The sequence below is a fragment of the Gracilinanus agilis genome, chromosome 5, assembly GCF_016433145.1.
Source record: "Gracilinanus agilis isolate LMUSP501 chromosome 5, AgileGrace, whole genome shotgun sequence".
Taxonomy (NCBI): Eukaryota; Metazoa; Chordata; class Mammalia; order Didelphimorphia; family Didelphidae; genus Gracilinanus; species Gracilinanus agilis.
The window spans coordinates 113,140,043-113,164,823 of NC_058134.1; the positions used below are offsets into that span (position 1 = coordinate 113,140,043).

At 36.1% G+C, this 24,781-nt stretch overlaps 1 protein-coding gene across 1 annotated transcript in view; it reads left to right on the forward strand.

Moving 5' to 3' along the window:
- DGKI (diacylglycerol kinase iota) overlaps nt 1-24,781 on the forward strand; it is a 611,386-nt gene that overhangs the window by 427,481 nt on the left and 159,124 nt on the right. The window contains 1 exon segment of the mRNA XM_044677460.1: nt 6,659-6,759. Within this exon segment, the coding sequence (XP_044533395.1) occupies nt 6,659-6,759 (101 nt within the window).

Sequence of the window (24,781 nt, forward strand, 5' to 3'; positions counted from 1 at the left end):
CCTTCCATTCCTTTAGCATACCCCCTCCTTATCTTTTATCTCTAAGGATTTCTAGGTCCTTTTAAGGTGTCTTCTCCTCACTCTCCTCCCTAATGATTCTGAATTTAATTTATATAGTCTGTATTATTTACTTGTGTTCATTTTGTTTCTGTCAGTTTAATACATGCTTTTTGAGGATAGGCACTTTTCTTTTTATCTTTTCATTTCCAGTGTCTATCACAGTGCCTTGTACATAGAAATAATTAATAATTGCTTGTTGAATGAATGAATGAAAACCTGATGGTTAGAAGAGCCTCGAATTAAGATTCAGGAGAGCAGGGCTCTCTGCTTATCTGTATGTCCTTGGGCAAATGACTTTATTTCTCTGGAGCTCTTTTTCCTCCTCTTTAAAATGTGAGGGTTAGATTAGACATTTAAGGGCTCTTACTCCTTTAATATTCTTATCCTGTGATGACCTACCTTAATTTCCAGTTCTTAATTTCTGAGATTTTATGACTTGGTTGTTGGTGCTAGCTCACTTGTTTTTCAAATTAGCTCAGGTAGCATATTGTTTATGCTAGTAACTTCTGATTTCCTTTGGCATAATAGAGATTGTCTGAAAATAATAGACATTTACAGAAATGTAGCTTGTAGACTTTAAGTAGAGCTTGAAAACAGTGCCCCTTCTCAGACATATTCACTTAAAAGAAGATAAAAAGGAAGAATAAAACTGAGTTTTCTAGTTCCTCGAGGCTCTTTATTTATTATGAGCCAAGAAACTGGAAGAAAGTGAGATGGTGGGGATCAGAAGAGACAAGTGATCAGATTAGAAATAGAAGCAGGCCACCATAAGTGAAATCAGTATGAGAAGTGTGTATACTGAAATCCAAGCAAATAGCTCCATTAAAAACAATGGCAAGAAAAAGCATACCAAAACATATTTTGTCTCCCTCCCTCTCCTTTATCCTCTCTTTTCCTTCTTTCTGTATGTTGTTTAATTTTTTGTTATATGTATGCCACTCTCCAATAGTCCATTCTTTAAATAAGATGCTTTTTTATATGAAAAAGTGCAGGTAAGCAAAACAAGCAGAAACATAAACAGATTTTGTTCAAAAATCTATGTCTCATTTTAAAGCCATGGATCATCACCCAGAGAATTGCAATTGAAGAGAAGAGGTGACATATTATTTAGCCCTGAATCAAAGAGGCCAACTGGCTAGCAGTTCTAGATCAGTCAGCAACCCTAGAGCCCTTCCTTGCTGATCAACTAATTGCCTTTCTAATTGACCATGTATTAAAATGTACTTAATACCTGTGTGATATTGGACCAATAATTTCTTCTCACTGGACCTGGGCTGCAATCTGTAAAATGAAGGGGAATTGGTTAATTGGCCCATTAAGTCCCTTTCCAGCAAGGATCCCAGGGTATCCTGCTCAAACCCTACTGTAAGGAATGATTTATTTGTTACCCAAGAATGCTCCCACACCCACTTCAGCTACCATAACCTCACAGATCTTAGGGAGAATGCATTCTGTTCAATCCACCAATCAGCATTTGTTAAGTACCTAGTGTATATGGACAGTGTGCTAGTTACTAGAAAAATAAATTAAAAAATGAGTTAGTCTCTGCCCTGAAGGAGCTTATATCTCATTATGTAAGGGAACAAGTACATATATAAAAATATACAAAATATGTACTCTATGTAAACAAAATCATTTTGAGTCCTTGTTGGTATATTCCATTTTAAAACTTACCTTATAAAGCCAGAGGTACAGCAAGGAATATCCACATCTAGGACAAGTATTATATATCGTACATGGGGTGAGCAGTTTCAAATATGTCTTCAGTTGGGGAGCATGGAATGGGGAAACTCACCTGAGACTACCATCTGGAAACTTCTTATTTAAATTAACTAATTTTTCTTGCTAATCAAATACTAAGAGCATTTTTTTTCTAGAAGGCCTAAGGACTTCAAATGTTGTTGGTGTCCTCTAAATCTGGTCTGCCTGAGCAAAATCCCACCCTAGTTTTAGATTTGCATGAATAGCTAAAAGAGTTCATACCTTTCCAGACTAATGACAAAGTGCCCCCAGGTTGTGCTTTAATTAGCTTATTTTTCCAAGGTTCATTTTTTTCCATGCTTCCATGGGTGATAGGAATGTCTATGGAGATGGAGCCAAAAGATTTGATCAGCTCAAGTAGAAATATTAGCTAGTTTTTTTGCCTTTCGAAGAACACTGGGGGGTGAGATGAAGGAGATGTGCAGGTGGAAAATTTGCCACACCTGAACTACATTCCTAGCATCCTTTTAAGTACATCCTCATTTGACATACAGAGGCTTAGGAGATAAATTTGGCTGAGACCCCACTAAGGGGCTCTTTTGGGGCTTTGCTTTGGTTAAAGTGTGCCAGGTGTGGGTCTCTGGCTCCATGCTCTGCTCACTTGACTGAAGGAATTCCTTTCCTCCTCATTTTTTGTTATTATTAAATCCTTTAACTTAAAATATCAGGAGTATTCACTCAATTTTATTCTTACAGAGAGGACCAGATCTCTTTGATATGTCAGGAATTACTCTTTTGTGTTAATATTCTGTGGTCACTTTGTTGTTCATTCATGTTCCATAATCTTTTTTTACCACCCACACTTTATTTCCCTTTTCCCAGTCTCTTTTTTACTCCTATATACATATCTACTCTCTCTCTTAGCTCTAGATCCTCCCTTCACTTATTTACTTGTTTGATTCTCCATTTCCCAACCTTCTCACCTCTCAGCTCACTGATCTTTTGGAAAGTGCATCTGAATATATACTTTAATATCAGGGATTTGCATTATCAGGATAATTACTCTGAATGTAATTTGTGTGTATGTGTGTCTATATATATGTGTGTGTAAGTGTGTGTTTGTGTGTATGTGAATGTGCCTGTGCTTTACTTCTCTTTCAGGTAGTCTAATTTTGGAGAATGAGAAAAACTTAACACTCTCTACAAAGATGCTGTAAAATTCTTTGAAACTCTTCTCTTATAAAGAGGAACCTGTATGGAAAGACTTCTTAAAGTCCTCAGTTTTTGTTCATGGAAAGTAAGAAGGGAATGAGGAAATGGTGACTCTATTTACATTTCTAATATACCTTCCTCTATTTTCCTTCACCAGTCCTGGTTTCTTTTCTACAACCTAAGAAGGAGAGTTACTTAATAACTCTAATTTAATAAATCTAATAATAATAAAATAAATAAAGGCAGTTATTTATTGAGCAAAATCATTGGGCTAATGAAAGATCAGCATAATTTTTTTGTGCTAGTAATGAATTAGAAACATCATATGTGGATTCTCTAGAATGGGGAAGTGATAAATAAATTGTGGTATGTGAATGTAATGGAACATTATTGTAATGTTAGAAACAATTTGTAATAGTCCTTCCAAAAAAGCTTCTTCCCAGAGACTTTAGAGATTTAAGCCCTCTCACAAAGCAGCCAAACCAAGTCTTGACAGAAAGACTATTATAAATGAATGTAAAGATTTTGGAAAATTATGGGAAGATGTATATGAACAGATACAGAGTGAAGTAAAATCAGAAAACACATATACCAATAATGTAAAGGGAACAAAAATAATAAAATCAAACACTATGTAATTATAAATAACCCAGAAGTTAAGCCCTATCGATTTGCTATCTTTGTTACATAGGTGAGAGACTATCGACTTGTTATATTGCCAATAATTAGTTATAACTCTCCTTCCTTCCCCATCTGCTAATCTCTGATGTACCATTTCAACTCTACTTTCCTCTACTCTTGAATCTGTTCATTCCTCTTATACTTTCATCAGTCTTGCCCTTCCAAGTTCTATCTTGGATTATTTCCACTATCTGCTATATTCACTCCTATTTAGGTACTATTGAGTAAAGGGAAAGAAAAATTAGGAGATTGTGCTTATTTGGTCCACTACACATTTTTGTTATTTAATCTCGAATGGGCCCTCATTGCAGCAAGGCAGTCTTTTTTTTTACTTTTCTAATTAGTACATTATTCCACTCACCCTCAAAACTTTCCTAAAACTTTTCATTTTTCAGATTTTCCATGGTTCCTTCTTCCCCCATCCTCTCAGCTGAAAAATTTCCCTCATATTTCACTGATAAAATCAAAGCCATTCATTTTGTCCCACTTCTTATATAATACAGATGCTTTCTGCCACTGTCTCCTTTCTTCACCCTTCTCTAACATGAAGATTCTCTTTTTATCAAGGCTAAACCTTCTACGTGAACAAGTGATCCCATTCCATCTTTTATTCTATAGATTCCATTCTCTCACTTAGGTTCAATTTATTTCCCTATCAACTAGGTTGTTCCCTACAAACATGCCCATGTCTTCTCCATCCTCAAAAATCCTCACTTGGTCTGTCCACCTCTGTTATCTTCCTTTTTTTTCTCCTCCTTTTTATGACTAAGCTCAAGAAAATCATCTGCAATTAGTGCCTCCACTGCCTTTCCTCACATTTTCTTCTTAATCTGTTGTCTGGCTTCTAACTTCATCATTCACCTGAAAATTCCCTCTTCAAAGTTAGTAATTATTTCTTAATTGCCAAATATAATATCATTTTCTCTGTCCTCATCCTTTGTAACTTCTTTATAGCCTTTGCCACTCCTTTCTCTCTAGGATTTTACAACATTGCTTTCTCATGTTTTCTTGTGGCTCTTCTCCTGCTTATCTGATTGATTCCTCTTTCTCAGTTTCCTTTGCTGGATTTCATCCAGGTCATGCCCCTCCCCACTAAGGTGAAATACATAGAGGTGGACCCCTCAAGGTTCTGCCATGGAATCCTTTTCACTTCTCCCTCCTATGTTACCTAATAATTTCATCAGCCCCCAGGGATTCAATTATCATCTTTATTGGGATGATTGGTAGATCTCTTTATCCTTCATGCTCTGGATCTCACCTCATCTAACTTGCCTGTTAGACATCTTATACTTAAGATATCCAGAATTAAACTCAATATCTTCCCTCCCACCATGTCCCTATCTCACTGCCCCCTTCTTCAAGTCTAACTTACTTATTACCACTGAAGTTACCATAATCTTCCCATTTCTTCCAGTTTACTCAGTCTTAAAAATCTAGATATCCTAACCCACTCCTTGTTCTCTTTTACCCCAACATATTTAACCTATTGCTTCTCTGACCCCTTGTTCAATAAACTACAAGGCTTCCCTATTAGCTCCAGGATCAAATATAAACGTACTTCGTTTGGTTTTTAAAGACTTTCACCACCTGGATCCTTCCTACATTTTCAGTCTTATAATACTTTATTCTCCTTCATGTATTCTGTGATTCAATGGCACTAGCCTCTTTATGATTCCTTGCATCTGACACTCCATCTCCATCTCTCATCTCCATGTTTTTGGAATAACTGTCTCATATGCCTGGAATAAACTCTCTTCTTCTGTCTGCTTCTTGATCCGCCTTAATTCTAGTGTGTTGCCTCTGTGATTATCTCTAATTTATCTAATATGCGTCTGGTTTGTACATACTAGTTTGCACGTCGTCTCCTTGGGATTCAGAACTTGAGAGCTGTGACTACTTTTTGACTTACTTTGTATCCCTAGCCTTTAGCATAATGTCTGGAACAAAATAGGCTGTTACTTAGTATTTCTTGGCTGATTGATATAGGTTATAGCTATTTGATATGTTGCTAGATTTTGCTGAATTAATTTTTAAAAATTATTATAGGAAATAGTTTGATGGAGAAATATATTTGGGAAAAAAAGTAGTAGTAAAACAAAAGATCATTAAACTCATTTTTTCCCAAGAAATATCATCAAAAATATTCTTCTGAGGCCAGTGGGAATATACAAGAATATATTAGAAAATACATAGATTTAAAGTGTTAGTCATGCAACCTAAGCTATATCTCTCAATCATATAATGATGGGAAAACTATATTGGAGATGAATTATAGAAAAATCTGAAAAGTCTAAGTCCATAAATACCATGATGAATTATAAAGTCCATAAAGAGAATTAATTCTTCATTTAACAGATGACTTTGGGGATTTGAGTAAAATTTCCAGATAATTGAAATGTATAACCGGAATCACCAAAACTTTTCTATGAACTATGTTGTATGATCTTTTGAACTTATATTAGTACATACTTTCCTACTTTCTCAAACAATGTAGCAAAAATAATTTAATTTTTTTTCTTTGTGACTCCATGTTATGTTCTTGGGAGCTAGAGATATAGATCTGGTTTTTCTTCATTAAATGTCAGCAGAAGACTATACTTTAGGAGTTTCTACATTTCCTTTTTGTAGTTTGTTTGTTTTTCTCTCTCTACCTTCATTATCCTGCTGTCAACTATGGTTTCTTGCCACAGTGGGTTGTCAAAACAGGTAACATTGTTAGAATTACATGAAAAGCCAGAGTAAATAGTCTCTGACTTCATTCTGGTTGATCAGAAATCTTTTATGCTTGCTTCTTGGTTATCAGCAATGTCCAGATACCTGAGGTTGCTAGATAAGTGACTCCCATTCCACTCTAGATAAGTGAAATGTTATAATAAATAACAATTCTTGCAAAAACTTTCTCCTGCAGTCAGGAAGAGAAAGTAACATGGATGTCTCGAGGCCCATGAATCCCCAATTCCAAATAATAATGTATTTCTGTCTAATTTCCTTTCTTGTTTTGCAGTCCCCACTCTGTCCCAGACCGCCTGCGGATCCGAGTGAACAGAATTAGTTTACAAGACTATGAAGGCTTTCACTATGACAAAGAAAAGCTCCGGGAAGCTTGTAAGTTAAAAGAGTATGTCACTGAGTTTCATACAACTGACTTTAAGCTTTAGTTACCCTCCTTCATTTTGTAGCTAGGTTCATTTTTCCTTGTACACCAAAATTTTAACAACAAGGAGAACAAAGGAAAAGTAATATAGTCCTGAATAGTTTCACACACATATATTTGTGTGTGTGTGTGAGAGTGTGTGTTTACTTAAAGGTAAACCAGAGAGCAATTGCCATAAACATGATGTAGGATTAATTACAGCTTTAGTCTCTCTTATGTTTCCCTATGAATAAGAAAAGTAGATTTAGGCTTATATATAAAAAATAGCTAGATACTACAAGTCCCAGGTGCAGTGCAAGACTGCCTTCCTCTGCCATAACCTATTTCGCTATCCTCACCATTTGCCTCCAGCCTTGATGTCTGCAGACACTGTTACATGTAAAATAATCTGAAAATCATCTATTGTTTTTATCCAGCTATTGGAAGTGAAATTGTATATGATGTGGGCCTTCTAGTATGTCTTTTACTTAAGCCTCATTAGGGAAGATCTAAAACATGTCCATTTTATCTTGAATTTTGTGCTAAAGTGATAGCATTATACATTCATTATACTACTGATATTCAGTGTATTGAGGAAGTAGAATGGATTCTGCCTGCCATTTATTTATTAGGTTTTTCAGGGTGACAGAACTGATTAATGAGATTGGAACCAGGACTTCAGTTTAGTATCCCCTCTAGACTTACTACCCTCAACCTATACTTGAACTCAAGGAATGATGATTCTCACAGGATCAATTGCCTCCTTCTCTTCTCAGTCTTCTATGGTTAATCATGAGGGATTGTTGCTTTTAACACAGTAACTTCAGAGATCTCCACCAGTGTGATTCCTATTATCAATTAACCAACCAGCCTTTGTTGAAAATAATTTAATGAGCAAATAAAACAAGAATAATTGGTACAAAATATTTCTTTTCCTACAAATACACATGGACCCATGAGAAAAATGAGTTCAGAATTTAATAATGGTAGTGAGGTCAAAGTATAGAGATCACTTGCAGCAAAGGGATACCTTGAAAGCTTTGGCATCCCTCCTTTTGTATATTCGTCATTAAGCTCCATTTAGATATTCTTCTTTACTGTGCTCTGAACGTTGGTGTCTTTTAGAGTCCACAGTCAGCTTCTCTTTCCCCTGCAAGAAGTCTCAATACCTAGACCTATTGTTGACCTGGGAACGGTGGATAGGTTTTCCACATCTCTTAGCAGCTATTTCCTCTGTCACCCTTCCTATCACTGGAAAGAGTGTTCTTATACATCTGTCTGCAATACTTTCTCTGCCATTAGCCACTGCTGCTCTAGTAGCAATGGGGGCCACTCCTAGTCCAAAGTGGGATGTCTGAAGGGGCTTCTGGATCTCTTCAACTCAGAAGATTGTCTGGGTATTTCCATCTTGGAATACTCATCTACCTAAGATAAGAAAAGAAGAAACAGAAGAAACAGAGGTGCCATGTGCTCATGGATACATAGCAGCAAGTTAGGGAATTCTGCAGATGTCCCTCCTCTTCTTGGCAGCTCAAAACATTCTTATCTCCCCAAAAAAGAGTGTGTTCTGAGTGGATGATCTCCCTTTTGACTGTCAATTCAGCTAACCACTTGATAGGTAGCTAATAGGCATTAGACTTACACTAGAGTCATGATATGATAGATGTTCACCTACCATTTATTGCTGCAGAAAGTGTGTGTGTATGTGCTTGTGTGCACGTGTGTGTGTGTGTGCGTATGTGCGTGTGTGCGTGTGTGTGTGTGTGTGTGTGTGTGTGTGTGTGTGTGTGTGTGTGTGTAGCTATCTGTCTGGAAGGGAGGAAGGAAGGGAGGAAAAAAATACTGGTAAATCTGTTTTCCAAGGTACTAATCATAAGGAAAATGCACCCATAATGGCAGGGGAGTAGGTTGAGGTGGGGGCTGTCATTTAATCCTCGCATTTAGGTTTTAATCTAGTTTTTTGTGGTTAAAAACAAAATGCCCTTGATGATGACCCAGGGAATGCAGCATACAGGCTGTTTGTGATAGCAGTCTAACAGAGGCTTATTCTTGTGTCTGGATCATTATTCATATTAAATTACAAGCATGAATGTTTGTTGTATAACAAAGACCCTGTTCCCTCTCTAATGCTGGACTCCCTGGTAATTACAGGATGGCAAGCCTTTTAATTACTTTGCTTATTTTACTGTAGAGGGAGATGTGGATACTATGTCAATTCCTCCCTACCCCTCCTTTTTTCCAGTCCCTATTCCCTCTGGCTTTCCTCTCATAACAATAGAATTGAGATGGCGAGGCCTTGACATTCCCCTCTTTGGCTCCTGCTGCTAAATTTCAGACTTAATTAAAGCAATTAGAATCTTCATCACTAAGGCTGATGAGAATAACCACAAGATGATGGCTGCGAATTGCAGGAGGGGAAAGTCTATTAAACTTAAGCAGTGGAGCATAAACAAAGAGGGACTGATTTTTTTAAAAGCAAAAGCTGTAACAATGACAGTAGAAAATTGTTCCTTTCAACTGAATTATGTCTCTCAGTGTGTCTCTGCTGACCCAGCTTGAAATCATTTATTCTAGGCAAAAAGGTAATCATTCTTTTGGTAAATCTGATTTCATTTTTTTACTCCTTCCAAAGATTTATTGATATATGGAATTCTCATGAAAAATCATCATTTTACTGATTGCTGTTTTACTCTGTTACTTGGGAGCTCTGGTCAGTTTTCAATTCTGCCACTGAATTACTCCGTGACATTGAATGACTATGACAAGTACCCTTAAAGTAGGGTCTAATAGATTTAATCATTCTGCTTCTAATGAAAATTAGATCAAATGTCATAGTTGATTGGTTCCTCTTTTCTATTCCTATCTCTTGCTCATTACAGGTGGGATTTTAGATCACTGTATCTTGGGCAAGAGTCTGTGAGCCGATCCTCATCATGGACTGGGAGCTGCTAGTGACCCCACTAACATAAGTCATCATGGGAGAACATTTTATGCTTAATAGAGAACAACATAGTTCTATAACAAGACTGTTTTCAAGGGGCATGGACAAAACACCCCTATTCTTAGCCAGTGACCAAAGCCCCAAGTTAGCCTTTAAAAATTATTTTTGTGCTAGGATGAAATGAACAAAATAATTAGTATCACATCCTCAGAAAAAATGATTGTCTTAGTGGCAGAATATGTTGATTACCTGTTTTGTTTAATTGCTTCCATTTCCACACCACGTGATTAGATATACACATAGAACTGGAGCAAGTAATAATTAGACTCATGGAATGACAAAACACAGGCCTAGAAACAACTTTGGAAGGGCTCTTGTCAAATCTAGTATTTGTATAGATGAAGAGACTGAAGGCCAGAGTATTCATGACTTATCTAAGATCCTATAGATAGCAAGAATCAGAACCAAAATTTGAATCTATGTTTTTTGACACCAAATCTAGTATTCCCTACTATACCTAAATAGGTGGGAAATTGAATACTTTTTGTGAGTTTGGGAGACAGAATTCATATTTTTCCTCTATGTCACATCCAAAGACTAAAATAAATTTAATGTCTTGTAGTGTGTAACAATAACAATGAACACATGATAACAATAAAATAACATCTTGTAATTTACTTACAACTCTCTGAGTTAACTATTGCAAGTGTTAATATTACAAATAAGAAAGCACTATTATTATTGTTCAAATAAATTATAATTCCATTTGTATAATATTCAGAAAAGTTAACCTTTAAGCCAAATAAATAGAACTGTTGGGTTATATAAGTGCACATCTTCAGTTTTATTTCTGGCAACAACAAGAGGAAAGAGAATAATTCAGTTTCAAAAGATGCTTCTATCACATCAGACATTTCCTGCCAACACAGAATTCTGATAAGACAAAACAGAGAAAACATTTTCCCAATAATTACAGTTAGCAACTCCTGTGACCCCAATAATTGTATGTTTTCCCTCATTTCCTTTCTGTTGTGAGATGTTGCAGATTGGCTGTGTACTCTAAGACAGTTTAGACAGCAATAAAATCCTGATCTATGTCCTAAGAAACTAAATATGCTAACAGAGAGCAGTCTTCCTTACTTATCTATATTTTTATAATATATAATATAAATTTATATTAATACATGTATTAATATAAATTTAATAAATTTCTTTTCTTTTCTATTGACCTCCAGTCATATGGACTTGCTAGTGGGTGAGGTTCTTCCTAAGCACTTGAGTAACATAGACTGAGAAATTCTCACAATTGTAACATAAAATTTTCACAAAATTTTTGTATAGCTTGTCTATCTGACATTACAATAGTCCCATTACATAAAATGGGCAGGTGCTTTCCTCTTTTGTAAAATAAGGAAACTAAGGCTGAGGACACCCCTATACATTTTGCCAAATAAGTAAAAAGAGCCAGCAAGGAGTAAACCAGGTTTATTTACTCCTGGTTCAGTGCTTTATCTGTTACATGTTGCTGCCTAAAATAGGATATTTGTACTTTTATTTTTAAACCAATTGACTAGATCTTTCATTATTGTCAGTAAATTAAAATGTCCTTTTATTGCCATTATGTGCTTGACTGTCACACAGCTTACATTTTCAAAGTAGGGATTCCAGGTTTGGTCAATATTTTTATACCTGTAATGAAGGTTTAGCTAAGGTAACAAGTGATTAGCCTCCACAGTTCAGCTGATGACAGAAATTTGATATGTGAATTTGGTAATTGTTTTTTCTGCTACAAATATTTGGCTCTGGTCTTTATTTTATTTTTATAATAGATACTGTAAAGAATGTTGGTGTTTTTTTTTTTAAACCTTTACCTTCCATCTTGGAGTCAATACTGTGTATTGGCTCCAAGGCAGAAGAGTGGTAAGGGTAGGCAATGGGGGTCAAGTGACTTGCCCAGGGTCACACAGCTGGGAAGTGTCTGAGGTCAGATTTGAACCTAGGACCTCCCATCTCTAGGCCTGGCTTTCAATCCACTGAGCTACCCAGCTGCCCCCTGTTGGTGTTTTTTAATAGTGTGAAACGTGATCTCTTCTGATAACTTTATCTCAAAGTAGTGTTCTGAGTTCTCCTGGTACCAAAAAAAAGGCAATGCTGCTAAAATCTTGTCATATTCCTCAAGGGAGTCTTTTCTCCTTTTGGAAAATGTATTGTGATTTTCTGTAACTAAATGAAGTTAAAGTATGCAAAAGTAATCTTGCATGAGTGAATTAATTTTTAGGTACTAAGCTTTCACTTATACAAATGTATAATTAATTATTAAGAACATAGCAGATTTATTTCTATTATATTTATGTGTATACTCACACAGAATACCTCAGTTATACCAAGGACTAAATTAAAAACATTTAATATCCAAGTACAAAATAAATGCACTTATTACCATATTAAAATTATAAATATGCCTTTCTTGACTTCCTACATTCTTTTCTTGAACCTTAGTGTTCCCTAATGGGCTTTGCCATCTCAGATAACAGATTTTGGTTCTGTCCTATCCATTCTGTCTGTCTTTTCTCATCTCATCTCTCTCTCTCCAATCTCTTTTGGAAATTTGCGTCATCTCCATGAGGACAGTTCTACAATCTGTATCTTTAATCTTTACCTATCTTCTAAGCATTATACCTGCATTTTCCAACTGACTATATGGCATATTTAATTGGATATTCCACCACCAATTCTATATTACTCCCACCTTCATCTTAATATTAAAAATAACTTTCTGCTAAATGGGTAGAATTTTATGAACAAATATGGCAACTCAGTTAAACTCTCAACCTATAATATCCTTTTGCCCAAGTCATGTATTGAGATACAAAAAATGATAATAGACTTCATCTGGAAACACAAAAGGTCAAGAATATGAAAAGAATTAATTTTTTAAATGTAAAGGAAAGAGGTCTAACAGTACAAAGATGTAAACTATATTATGAAGCAGTAATTAACAAAACTATTTGATACTGGCTAAGAAATAGAAAAGTAGATCAATGGAACAGAACAGACATACAAAAAACACTTGTAAAAGATTATAGGAACCTTGAGTTTGACAAAAGCAAGATTCAAATTTTGGCGATAAGAATTCATTATTTGGTAAAAATTGTTGGGAAAAGAAGAAAATATTCTGGCAAAAACTAGACGTAGACCACTATCCTATACCATTTATCAAGATGAGATCAAGATGGTTACATGACCTAGGCAAAAAAGAAGATATCATATGCAAATTAGAAGGAAGGGAAACATATTACCTATTAGACTTAATGACAATAAGAAGAATTTCTTAGAAGGAAAACAGTAAGTTGGAAAAAAAAATTTTAGGCCGTTTCTCAGATAGAGATACCATATCTAGAACATATTGAGAACTTGGTCAAATTTAAAGGAATATGAACCATTTCTCAATTGATAATCTTTCCATCTTATCTAGTGCCTTCATCTGACTCCCCAATTCTTTGAATTTATTATTATTTATATGTTTTGTGTTTAATTGTATATACATGTCTCACCCTCTCTACTTCCCCCTATCCCAGTAGAGTATAAGTTGCTTGAGGGAATAGACTATTTTATTTGTCTTTAGCTCTGTAGTTCCTGGCACATGGTAAGTACTTAAGAAATATTTGCTGGATGAATTAACATCGTGTAACTTCATGGTACATATTGAAAAATTTTCATCAGAGTACCAGGGACCCAATATGTTAAATTGCTCACTATACAATTTAATGTGGACTCAGTAAAATAAAATAATGGCAATGTAAAAAATGCCAAAATAAATCTCCTTTTAAAGAAATTTCAATTTTGGTGATCTTTCTGTTGGACTATGAACCTCCCACAGGACCATTCTTTTCCCCATTCTTTTTTCTTTAGACTTAAAACAGGTATCTCTAAAGAGTACTACTTCACTCCAAAGAAGTGGCTGGGTGGCAGGGGGAATATCATATTATTTTTCAACTAACTGTATGAACTTGGACAAAGTACTTAAACCTTACTATCTTTCAGTTCACCAATACTAAAGTTGAGAATCTATTCAAAATTATTTATAATGTCTCCTTTCAGAAAGAAATTGATGTTAATAACTTGGATTGTTAGTGTTTCACATAAAGGGATATATTCTTTTTCTGCTAAGAACTTGAGTTCTCAAGCTTCCAGATCTTTTTTGTTTTGTGAAAGGGAAAAAAAGCAGTATAATTACAGCTCAATGCCACCACCTGGAATGAATTGCAGAGGAATTAGTGAGATTTTCAATGTTGGAATAGTTTTAGGAATTAATATTCTATTGAGGGAGCCAATCATGGTGTTACTTTTGTATAGAGGGTTGGTCTTCTATCCAGAAAGACCTTTAGGTTAAGACCTTGTCTTTAACACATAATGTGTGGGTGAAACAGTCATCCCCTAGACAGAACTGAGCAGGAGTATGAATCTGCCCAGGTGGAATTTCCATACCTGTAAATTCCTTATACAAATGAATTTATAGATCAAGACTCTTCCACTCCTCCCTCCCAAAAAAATCATTACTTTCAAAAACATAAGTAAATTTTGGTTAGTTGCTAGCTATATATCCCTAAAGAAACATCCTGATGGATCTACTTTAATGAGTAGCTAAACATCTATTATGATTAGTAACACCATTAATAAGCAAACTTCCTTTTAAAAATGTTCTCCTAAATGATTTAATAAGCCCATGCAAATATTTGTCTCCATAGTTTTCTTAGCAAACTCCTAAAACACAAAAAATTCTTTAGCCCAACCTACTTCTAATTATCCCACAATCTTAAATGAAGATTAATCAAGTTTTATTGTATCAATTCCTTTTTTTCAAATTGCTACTTTTACTTTCCATCTATTCCACTTATATTAATGATCCAAAGAAAGAATAAATAGGACCTCTCTCTCTCCCTCCCTTCCTCCCTCTCCCATCATCCTTTTCTTCTCCCTCTCCTCCTCTTTTTCCCCACTCCCTCCCTGTCCCTCTATATTTATCTAGTCTGTTTGAAGATAAGCCAAGATGAAAAACAATGAAACTGTTTGGCATGAAACATGATGGAATGAAAAAGGAAAATTAAGATTTGAGGAAAGAGATTTACTGATGATCAATTTGTTTGGCAAATGGAACTTTCGCCTGTTCACTTCTGTTATTTAATTTGTAACAGACATACATTTCATATCATGTTACTGAGATCTGAGGCAGGGAGACCAACCAGCAAGATTGTCCAGGAATAAAGTAATAAGGGCATGTAATAGAATGGCAGCAATGTTAAAGGATAGATGGGGACACATACTCAAGATGTTATAAAGGTACAAGAATTTAAATATGGCATGAGTTGGAGAGTGAGGTATCCAGAATGACATTAAGATTGCCATCCTGGGTGAGTGGGAGGATGTCAGTTCCGATCTGAGATGTTTAATCTACAGTTGGAAGTAGGAATCTAGAGGCAAAGAGGGGTTAGGGATTCATAAGTAGAGATAATAATCAAAATTATGACTGCTGATGAGATCACTAAGTGTAATCATGTGGAGGGAGACATAGTCCTAGAAGACACCCATAATTAGTAAGTGTGAACTCAGTTAAAATATAGCAAAAGAGACTGAGAAGGATCAGTTAGACAGGAGAATAGAACCAGGAAAGAGCAGTGTCACAGAAACTTAGAGAGAAGAGAATATCAAGAAGATCATGATCTTCTCAGGGTCAGAGGCCACATAGAGGTCATGAAAGTTGAGGAGGAGAAAAGATAATTATATTTGGCAATTAAAAGAACATTGGTAACTTTGGAGAGAGTAGTTTCAATTGAATGATGGGGTCAGAAGCCAGACTATAAAGAGTTAAGAAAAAGTATGAGAAGAAAGAAAGTATAGATTTCAATCTGCAAATGCCCATTCCAAGGAATTTAACCACAAAAGAGAAAAGGAATATGGGACAATAGCAAGTAGAAGGATCAAGTGAGGATTTTTTGATGACGTTGAAGACATGGTTATGCTTATAAATATCAGGAAAGCAACCAAAGGACAAGGAGTGATAGAAGAGAAGTGAGAGAATGGGGACCTAGAAGGGACAATCTGCTAGAGAAAAGATTGGAATGGAATCACTTGTGCATGTAGAGAGGTTTGCCCTAGTAAGAAGGGTCATTTTTTCATTTGAGACAAGGGAGAAAGTGAAGATAGTGAAGGAAGGCTTCTAAGTGGCATCAGATGAGGAGAAAGGTAGTAGAGGGACCTCTTAGTGAATGACCTTAATTTTTTTTCTGGTAAAGTATGAAGCAGTTCTCTAGAGGCATGGGGTGAGGGAATCAAGGCAGGTTTGAGGATGTGATGAATGGGACAGAGAAGTAGAAAAGGATTGGTTTACCAAAGAGAGGGTCCAGTTGAGGTTGAATAATGTAAATTTGTTGTGGTCCCAGTTAGCTTTGTATCATAATTTTCTTCAACTATTTTGAGTAGCATATTAATAAAAGTGAAGGAAGATAACAGCAACGAAACAAGACTGAGTTTTGGCAGGACAAGATTGGTGATAGTACAAGGGAGCAAGGGACTCATGAGAAGAGGACAGAGAAAAGTTGAACTGGTTCACCAAGAGGTCAAGATGGTGAAGGAAAACGAATGTAGGTAGTGCATTTGTCCTGTAATAAGTACTGAGATGTTAAGAGTTTGGCAGTCATAGTGAGGATAAATTCTAGGTGCTCTCACCTCTCAGATCAAATATAAAATCTCTTTGGTTTGACAGTAAAAGCCCTTTGTGACATGTCCCCTTTATGTACAGTGTTCTTATATCTTCCTCCCTACCATGTAGCTTGAGATTGAGTAACACTGGCCTCCTTGCTATTTTTAATGCAAAATAGTCTGTTTCCACACTCTGGACATCTTTCCTAGTTTTTCATCATGCCTGGAATACTGTCCCACCTCTTCTTCACTTGTTAGCTTCCCTGGCTTCCTAAGAGTACTAACTAAAATTCCACCTTCTACCAGAAGCTTTTCGCTGTTGTAGTGCAGGGATTTTGCATGCAATATTGCCCTAGGCAAACCTGTCAGTTACCCTGAATAGAATCTTGCCAATGGCATGCGCCATGGGGCAGGTGCCAACTGGCAGTTGGGCTGTGACTACATAAGGCCCTGCAAGCCCAACCCTTGGTTCTGATTTCCCTTAACCTCACCCAGACAACTTGCTACCCCTGACCTTCCCCCTGGGGCCCCAGGCGGTGCCTACCCCTAGTTGATTATTTCTATTTGGTCCTGTACATAGTTTGTTTCTACATTGTTATCTCCTTCTATTAGACTGAGTGTTTGAGAGCAGGCACTGTCTTTTGCCTCCTCTACCCCCCAATATGTTCAGTGCTTAGCCCAATGACTGGAATATAGTAGGTGCCTAGAAAATGCTTATTGACTAAGAAAACACATTTGTGCGGAAGCACATTGTCTCAGGACATAAATTGCAAACTAAGAAAGCAAATCTAGCAACTTAATAACTCTATGACCTTGGATAAGGCTCTTAACCTCTCTTGGTTACATTTTCCTCATCAATGAAATGTGGTACTTGGCCTAAATCATTTCTAGAGATGTTTTCAGTTGGAAAAGTCTGTTTTTCTACTAATTTTGTTAAATCATCTTTACAGGAATGCCACAGGGTAGCTATTAAGATATTTGTTCTGACATATCTCTGTAATGGAGTTTCTAAGGCTCTAACATCAAGTATGATAATCTGGATCATCCTAAAATTTTATAAATACATTTTGCTTTTCCTGTTTACTTAAAGTGATGATTTCATTCTATCGACTGCTTCATCTAAAATTGAATTTTCCCCCCTCATTTAACAACTTGACATACAGAACTATCCAGTGAAGATTAGTCTTTGCTCTCCTGGAGGTAGGCATATCATTTTGGATGTCTTTTGGGGTTGTTAAGTGATGCCAGTCTGTCCTCTGAAGGGCAATGGTTATTTTTGCATCAATCTAGTTTCCCTTCTCCCTTCTTTATTGCCATTATTTTCTTTGACTTGACATTTAACCAGGATTTTTGTGTTGGGTAGTTTTTGCTGTTTTTTCACTTCTCTTTTTCATCCATCATATTTGTTTCACCACTTCTCCTATTTATTTCAGTGACTAGGGAGCTGGATTGCCTAAAGTCTTTATTTATAAGACCCAAGGCTAGATTTCACACTTTTCTTACATAACAATGACCTTGAGGACAGAGATAATACTTTTCTCCTAGACTCCTTAAATGCCATTAAACTCCAGCATTGACTTTATAGTTTTATTCTTGGGCTAAGATTGAGAAAGTTATTTTAGATATTGGTCATTGAATTCAACTGGCTCTTCAAAAACCTGTGCAGATGTTTTCTTTGGAGAGGGAATAGGCAGTTTCTAGAATTCACTGATTGGCTAATGGCTAATGGAATTCACTGATTGGCTAATGGAAATGTTTTAGATGTTCTTGTTGCGAAAGATTGATTCAACGTAACAACTGAAATTAAAAAGATGATTTTGTTGTTAAAAATCTCCTCCTTTTTATTATTTTTTAATTATTTTTATTATTTTTAATTATTTTTTAAACCCTTACCTTCTGTCTTAGAATCAATACTAAGAATTGGTCCCAAAGCAGAAGAATGGTAAGGGCTAGACAATTAATTGGGTTTTATGATTTGCCCAGGGTCACACAGTTAGGAAGTGTCTGAGGTCAGATTTGAATGCACAATCTTCCATCTCTAGGCCTGATTCTTTATCCACTGAGCCACCTAGCTATCTCCCTAAATTTTTTTTAATCATTCAATGGACTTATGAGGTTTATGATAAAGCAAGTCATCCTTCCAGAGGTGTCTCAGCCACCTTTACTATCATATTCATAATTTATTAAGCATTTGTGAAGGGTCCTAAACTGTGCTTTGTACCAAGATAAGGTATTGGAAAACCTAGGACAACAATTGAATTATCCCCACCCTTAAGCATTTCATATTCATATTCAGAGATTTTCGCATGGATGACATTACTTCGTGGTCATGAATCATTCACAGGGTATGTCCTGTCCTTTAGTATGTGAGAATAGTTAATTCAAGACAAACTTTGGTATCCAGACAACATAAAGGCAATATATACCCCTCAATTTTATTGTTAGCAGAACACTTTTAGTGAGTTCAGGATGTACCAGCTGGCTTCTTAGTGGAATTCTGTAAGGGTGAAAAAGAGGTTTTAAGGGTTCAGTATATTAAAGATGGTCACCAGAGGATTGAACTATTATCAATCCTTAATTAAGAATAATCCCAAATCAAAATTGACTTTTATGGAAATTTATTTACATGAGAAGAGAGAAAGGAAGTACGGAAATAAGAATTAACCCACTCATTAGTCCAGGTAGATCTTAATGCTCAGCCGAGGGTTAAAGGGCCTGAGGCTCGGAGGTGAATGGAGCAAACTTCATTCACTGAGTCTATAAAAAGAAGTTTCTTAATAGAAGTTCAGGAAGATTCAGTCTTTAAACTCACCACAGTGGAACAGTCTTGGTCACGAACCAGCAAAGCTCCCTCAGGTCCCCTTCACCAAACCAGAAGCAGCCTCACTCACTCAACTCCCTCTTTTAAAGGAGTCACGTATGTGTCACTTCCAGTGCCTTCCCCTAGCCTGCGGGTCCAATCACGATAGATGCTTTCTCATAGAAATCTTAGGGGGCGTTTGGTTGATTCTGATTCCTTACTCACTCTAGCACCCATGGATTACAGACCTCCCAGAATTGTAGGTGCTCTCACCTTTGGTGATTAAATCTAAAGATGGGCAGTGTGGACTTAATCTAATTATCACAATTTAGATTTCCATTTCTTGAAACTTTGGTTCTAATAGGTGACCTTTCACCCCATCTTACCTGGAATCTAGCCATGATGATGCTTTCAAACCAGCTCCAAATCATTCTTTCACATACATACCCTAAGTCAACCTTCCTTTCTTTTTCATTTCTGTTTCCTAATATGACCCCTCTAGTGTATTATCTTAGACCAATTAGATTATATAGAGATTCCTTTTGAAAATATTCCTTGGTGGGATATAGGTTTATTTGTCCACTTGCTGTCCAGTATTGTAGAAGTATAACCAGACCAGCTCAGGAGCACACAAATTCCTTGAGGGTAAAAACTCTCATTTTATTTTTGTATCTTGAATATGTGGCACAATATGTAACATAGTAGATGCTTAATAAAAACAAAAACAAAAAAAAAAACAAAAAAAAACAACCCTTGTTAAAATGAATTGACAAGCTGAACATAGAATCAATTAGTATGGTAATACTTGATATAACAACAATTGATAAGCCAGTCAAAAACTTTTATTAAGCAGGAAGCATAAGGTAAGTGATGTATTTAATTCTAAAGATGCCTTGTTTCTCTCTTATAAAGTTTGAAAAAGATTCTTCTTGACTGAATTGGAAAGTTAAAGATTGATTCTGCACCCTGAAAACCTTGAAAGTCTAAACTCAGTAGATCTGAGATAGTCTTACACATTTATAACCTTTATCAATTTGCTTGCCCTCACAGGGGAAAGGAAAGGAAGGAAGAGAGAGATATTTCAGAATTCAAAAGTTCTTAAAGAAAACAAATGTTAAAAATTATTTTTATATATGATTGAGAAAAATAAAATGTTAAAATTTAAAGTTAAATAGAAATTACTCTATAAGAGTAATAGCTAATCAGTTAGCAATCATTTATTAAGTATTTTCTATATGCCAGGCACTGTATCAAAGAGAAACAAGAAACAAAACAAAACAAAAAAACAGTCCTTTTCCTCAAGGTCCTCACATTATAATGGAGGAAACAAAATGTAAACAACTAAGAATATGCAGGGCAAGTTGGGGACAGGCTTCAGGAAAAGGAGGCACTGAATGAGATCTGAAAAGGCTTCTTGTAGAAGGCAGGACTTGAGCTGAGATTTTAAGGAAGCCAGGACATAGAGATGAGTACAGAGAACTAGTGAAAAGCTATAAAGAGTGAAGATGGTGTGTTGTTGGTAAGGAACAGCAAGTAGCCTAATGTTACTGGATCCTAAGGTACATGGAAGATAATAAAGCATAGGAAGACTTGAGAGGTGGGAAGGGGCCATGCTGAGAAAGGCTTTAAAAGCCAAACAGAAGACTTTATTTGTTTTTCTTGAGATAATAAGGAACTATTATAGTTTGTTGAGTACAAGAGTGAGATGACCAGACCTACACTTTAGGATGATCACTTTAACTGGAGAATAGACTAGAGTGAGAAAGAGACAGGAGGGAGGGAGAAAACTAAAAGGCTGTTCCCAAGTCCAAGTTTAAGTGATGAGTGTCTATTCCAGTCAACAAGTGTATTTTTTCCTATATTTTTTATTTTTTAGAAAAATTTTCCATGGTTACATGATTCATGTTCTTACTTTCCCCTTCACCCCCCCCCACATAGCTGACACACATTTCCACTGGTTTTAACATGTGTCATCTATCAAGACCTATTTCCATATTCTTGATAGTTGCATTGGTGTGGTCGTTTCAAGTCTACATCCCCAATCATGTCTGAATCAACCCATGTGTTCAAACAGTTGTTTTTCTTCTGTGTTTCCACTCCTATAGTTCTTCCTCTGAATGTGGAGAGCGTTCTTTTCCATAAATCCATAAGAATTGTTCTGGGTCATTGCATTGCTGCTAGTACAGAAGTCCATTAAATTCGATTTTACCACAGTGTATCAGTCTCTGTGTACAATGTTCTTTTGGCTCTGCTCCTTTCACTCTGCATCAGTTCCTGGAGGTCTTTCCAGTTCACATGGAATTCCTCCAGTTTATTATTCCTTTGAGCACAATAGTATTCCATCACCAACATATACCACAATTTGTTCAGCCATTCCCCAATTGAAGGGCATACCTTTGTTTTCCAGTTTTTTGCTACCACAAAATGCGCAGCTATAAATATTAGGATCAGATTTTGTGCTAAGTGTTGGAGAGACAAAGAAAGGCTAAAGACAATCCCAATTCTCAAGAAGCCAACTGTGTAATGGGAAAGGCAACATATAAATGACTACATGTAACAATACATACATATATATGATAAATTGGAGCTATACAAAGGAGTAAAGGCCACCATTAATAGGAGATGAGGAAAGTCTTCTCAAAAAAGATGGGATTTGGAGGGCAGCTGGGTAGCTCAGTGGATTGAGAGTCAGGCCTTGAGACAGGACCTCCTAGGTTCAAATCTGGCCTCAGACACTTCCAAACTGTGTGACCCTGGGCAAGTCACTTGATCCCCATTGCCCACCCTTACCACTCTTCCACCTATGAGCCAATACACAGAAGTTAAGGGTTTAAAAAAAAAGATGAGATTTTAGCTAGTACTTGAAGGAAGACAGAAGATAGACAGGAGGAGGGCGAGTTTTCCAAGAATGAGGAATGGCTAGGAAAAATACCTGGAGTCTAGGGATAGATAAGATTGTGGGAAGAACAGCAAAAAGGCCAGTGTCACCGGATCTTAGAGTACATTAAGGGAGGAGAGATAAGATATAAAGAAGATTAGAGAGGAGAAAACCAGGTTATGAAAGAATTTGATTAACAAAAAGATGATTTTATATTTGAATGTGGAGGTGACAGGGAACTACTGGAATTGATTGAATGATTGGGCCAGGGATGAGTGGGGTACAGGTCTGTGCATGAGATAATATTGGCCTTCATCAGTGTGTTTACAGTATCAGAGAAGGGGACATATATAAGGTATCTGACTGTAATGTTTGACATCTTAGATATCTGAGGAAACAAAGACTTGCACTTCCAAGAATCTCAGTTTATTAAGCAATGAATGCCAATTGCATAAGAAAACAGGACCAGACCTCTTCAGCTTGGCACTGGATCCCAAATACAGAGGAAGATATATATTTTATGCATTAAAAGAGCACAACAAAGAAAGTATAAACCAGAATGTGAGATTAGGTAGTCTGATTTCTAATTGGAGGAAGGATTAGGGACTTTCTGAGTTGTGAGAAGGAAGAATGAATTTTGGGAGTTTGGAAATGAGAGAACAAGCAGGTGAATTTTCCTAGATGTAAAGCAGTTTGTCACTAAATTCCCATGACTAGTAAGCAAGTGGAATTTACAGGGAAATGAAGTCGGCATCACTTTGGTTCACACAATTCTCACAATTTTTTCATCATGAAGGTAAAATGGACAGGTCTTCGTGAAAGATTGAATAGAGGGGTGGGAGTGGGGTGAGAGAGTCTAATCAAGGATAAGACCCATGTTGAGAGCCAGACTGATTTGGACAATGGTGATGCCCTGGACAATAATGAGGAAGTTTGGAAGGAGGTAAAGTTTATAAGGACAGATAATAATTTCAATTTTGGACATGCTGAGTTTTAGATGTCTATGGGTCATTGAGACTGAATTGATTAATAGGCTACTGGAAATGGGAGTCTGAAGGTGAGGGCTGGATAGGCAGATCTGAAAATCATCATCACAGAGATGATAATTGAGACAATGGAAAAGGATAACAGTACCAAAGGATATAATATATGTCCAAGGAAAGAATGATACTAATAAAAAGATGTTGGGAAGGTAGAAACAAAAGGAATTAGCAGGATATCGGATATGTAGGATGAGTAAGAGTGAAGAGTTAAGAATGGCACTAGAAAGATGGTGGTACCCTTTTTAGTAATAGGGAACTTAGGAAGAGGGGCAAGTTGGGAATGTGGTATTACAGAGAACTTCTTTCCTTTTTATAGCTTGCCTGTGTTATTTTCCAAATCACTAATGTTCCCTGATACAGCATCTGTTTTCCCAGATAAAAAAGCAGTTATCTTTCCTAGTGCAGAAATGGCAATATGCATCGAGTGAACAGAATGGATAACAAAATGAATGATATTGAAAACATGAACTTACTTATTAAATGGATAAATCTAAAACAGATAAAGCTTAAAAGTAATTTGGATTCATTTTGGGGGGTTAGGTAGCTGATTTTATAAGTGTAGGAAACTCCTTTCATGGGCCATGGATATGTTAAGTGGCTTACCCACTTAACCAGTGGTCATCAGTGGCAGACCTCTCTTTCACCTGGGTCTTCCTTACTTCAAGGCCAGCCATCTACCTATACTATACAGTCCCACCACGATATGCCTCTTTATAGCTATCAAGGAAACAAGTTTTACTGGACTTTGTGTTTAAAGCCTGTCAATCACTTTTTATTGTTATTACAAGCAATTATAGGGAGAGCAGTTGCCTGACAGATTTCTTTATATCAGCCAAGAAGCTCTGATTACAAGCAATTCCATCTACTCTTTATAGTTTAAAATTAAAAAGTAAGATTAAGTACATTTAGGCTAGATCACAAGCTGCTATTAAATGAATGAAAAACAACATTCCATACATGGAAGAAGATGTTCTTACATCTAATACCATTTTGGGGAAGGGAGTTGTTTTTACCACTGTGAAAAGAAGGACACTGGTGATGGTAAGGACATATTCTGAAAGCTTAGATCATGTTTTTTGATTGACAAGGAAATTTATATCCTTAATATGATAACTGTTTGTCTTAATTATTTACTTAGTGTTAGAGCCCCTGAGTGTTTAGGTTTTAGATAGTTTAAAAGCATTTTCTTCATCATCGTGTTGAATTTAATAGTAAATATATTATCACCATTTTATAGATGGAAAAAGTGAGGATCACATATCTTCAGTGACTTTGACCAGGTAGTGTAGCTGATACATGGCAGTCTCATTCAAAATGTGAGCACAGGTTTTCTGATAACAAACTAAAATATTGTTACAGTGACTAAAAAAACTAAGTTTTTTTTTCTTGTCCTTTTACAAACTATCTTAACAAAACTAATGTACACTTGATTAATCTAATAAAATTTACAGGTAATCATTCTCTTTAGGGTGGCTCTTATTCTTTGAGATTTGCTGTATGTTACAACTTCATCTTTTGAAAGTCTATTTTTAAATAAACTATTTTATTTATGCTAAATTAACCCCTGATTTCCTCCCAAAGTGGCAACCTTATTAAAGCCCTATCCTTTAACCTTTTAAATTATAAACTGTAA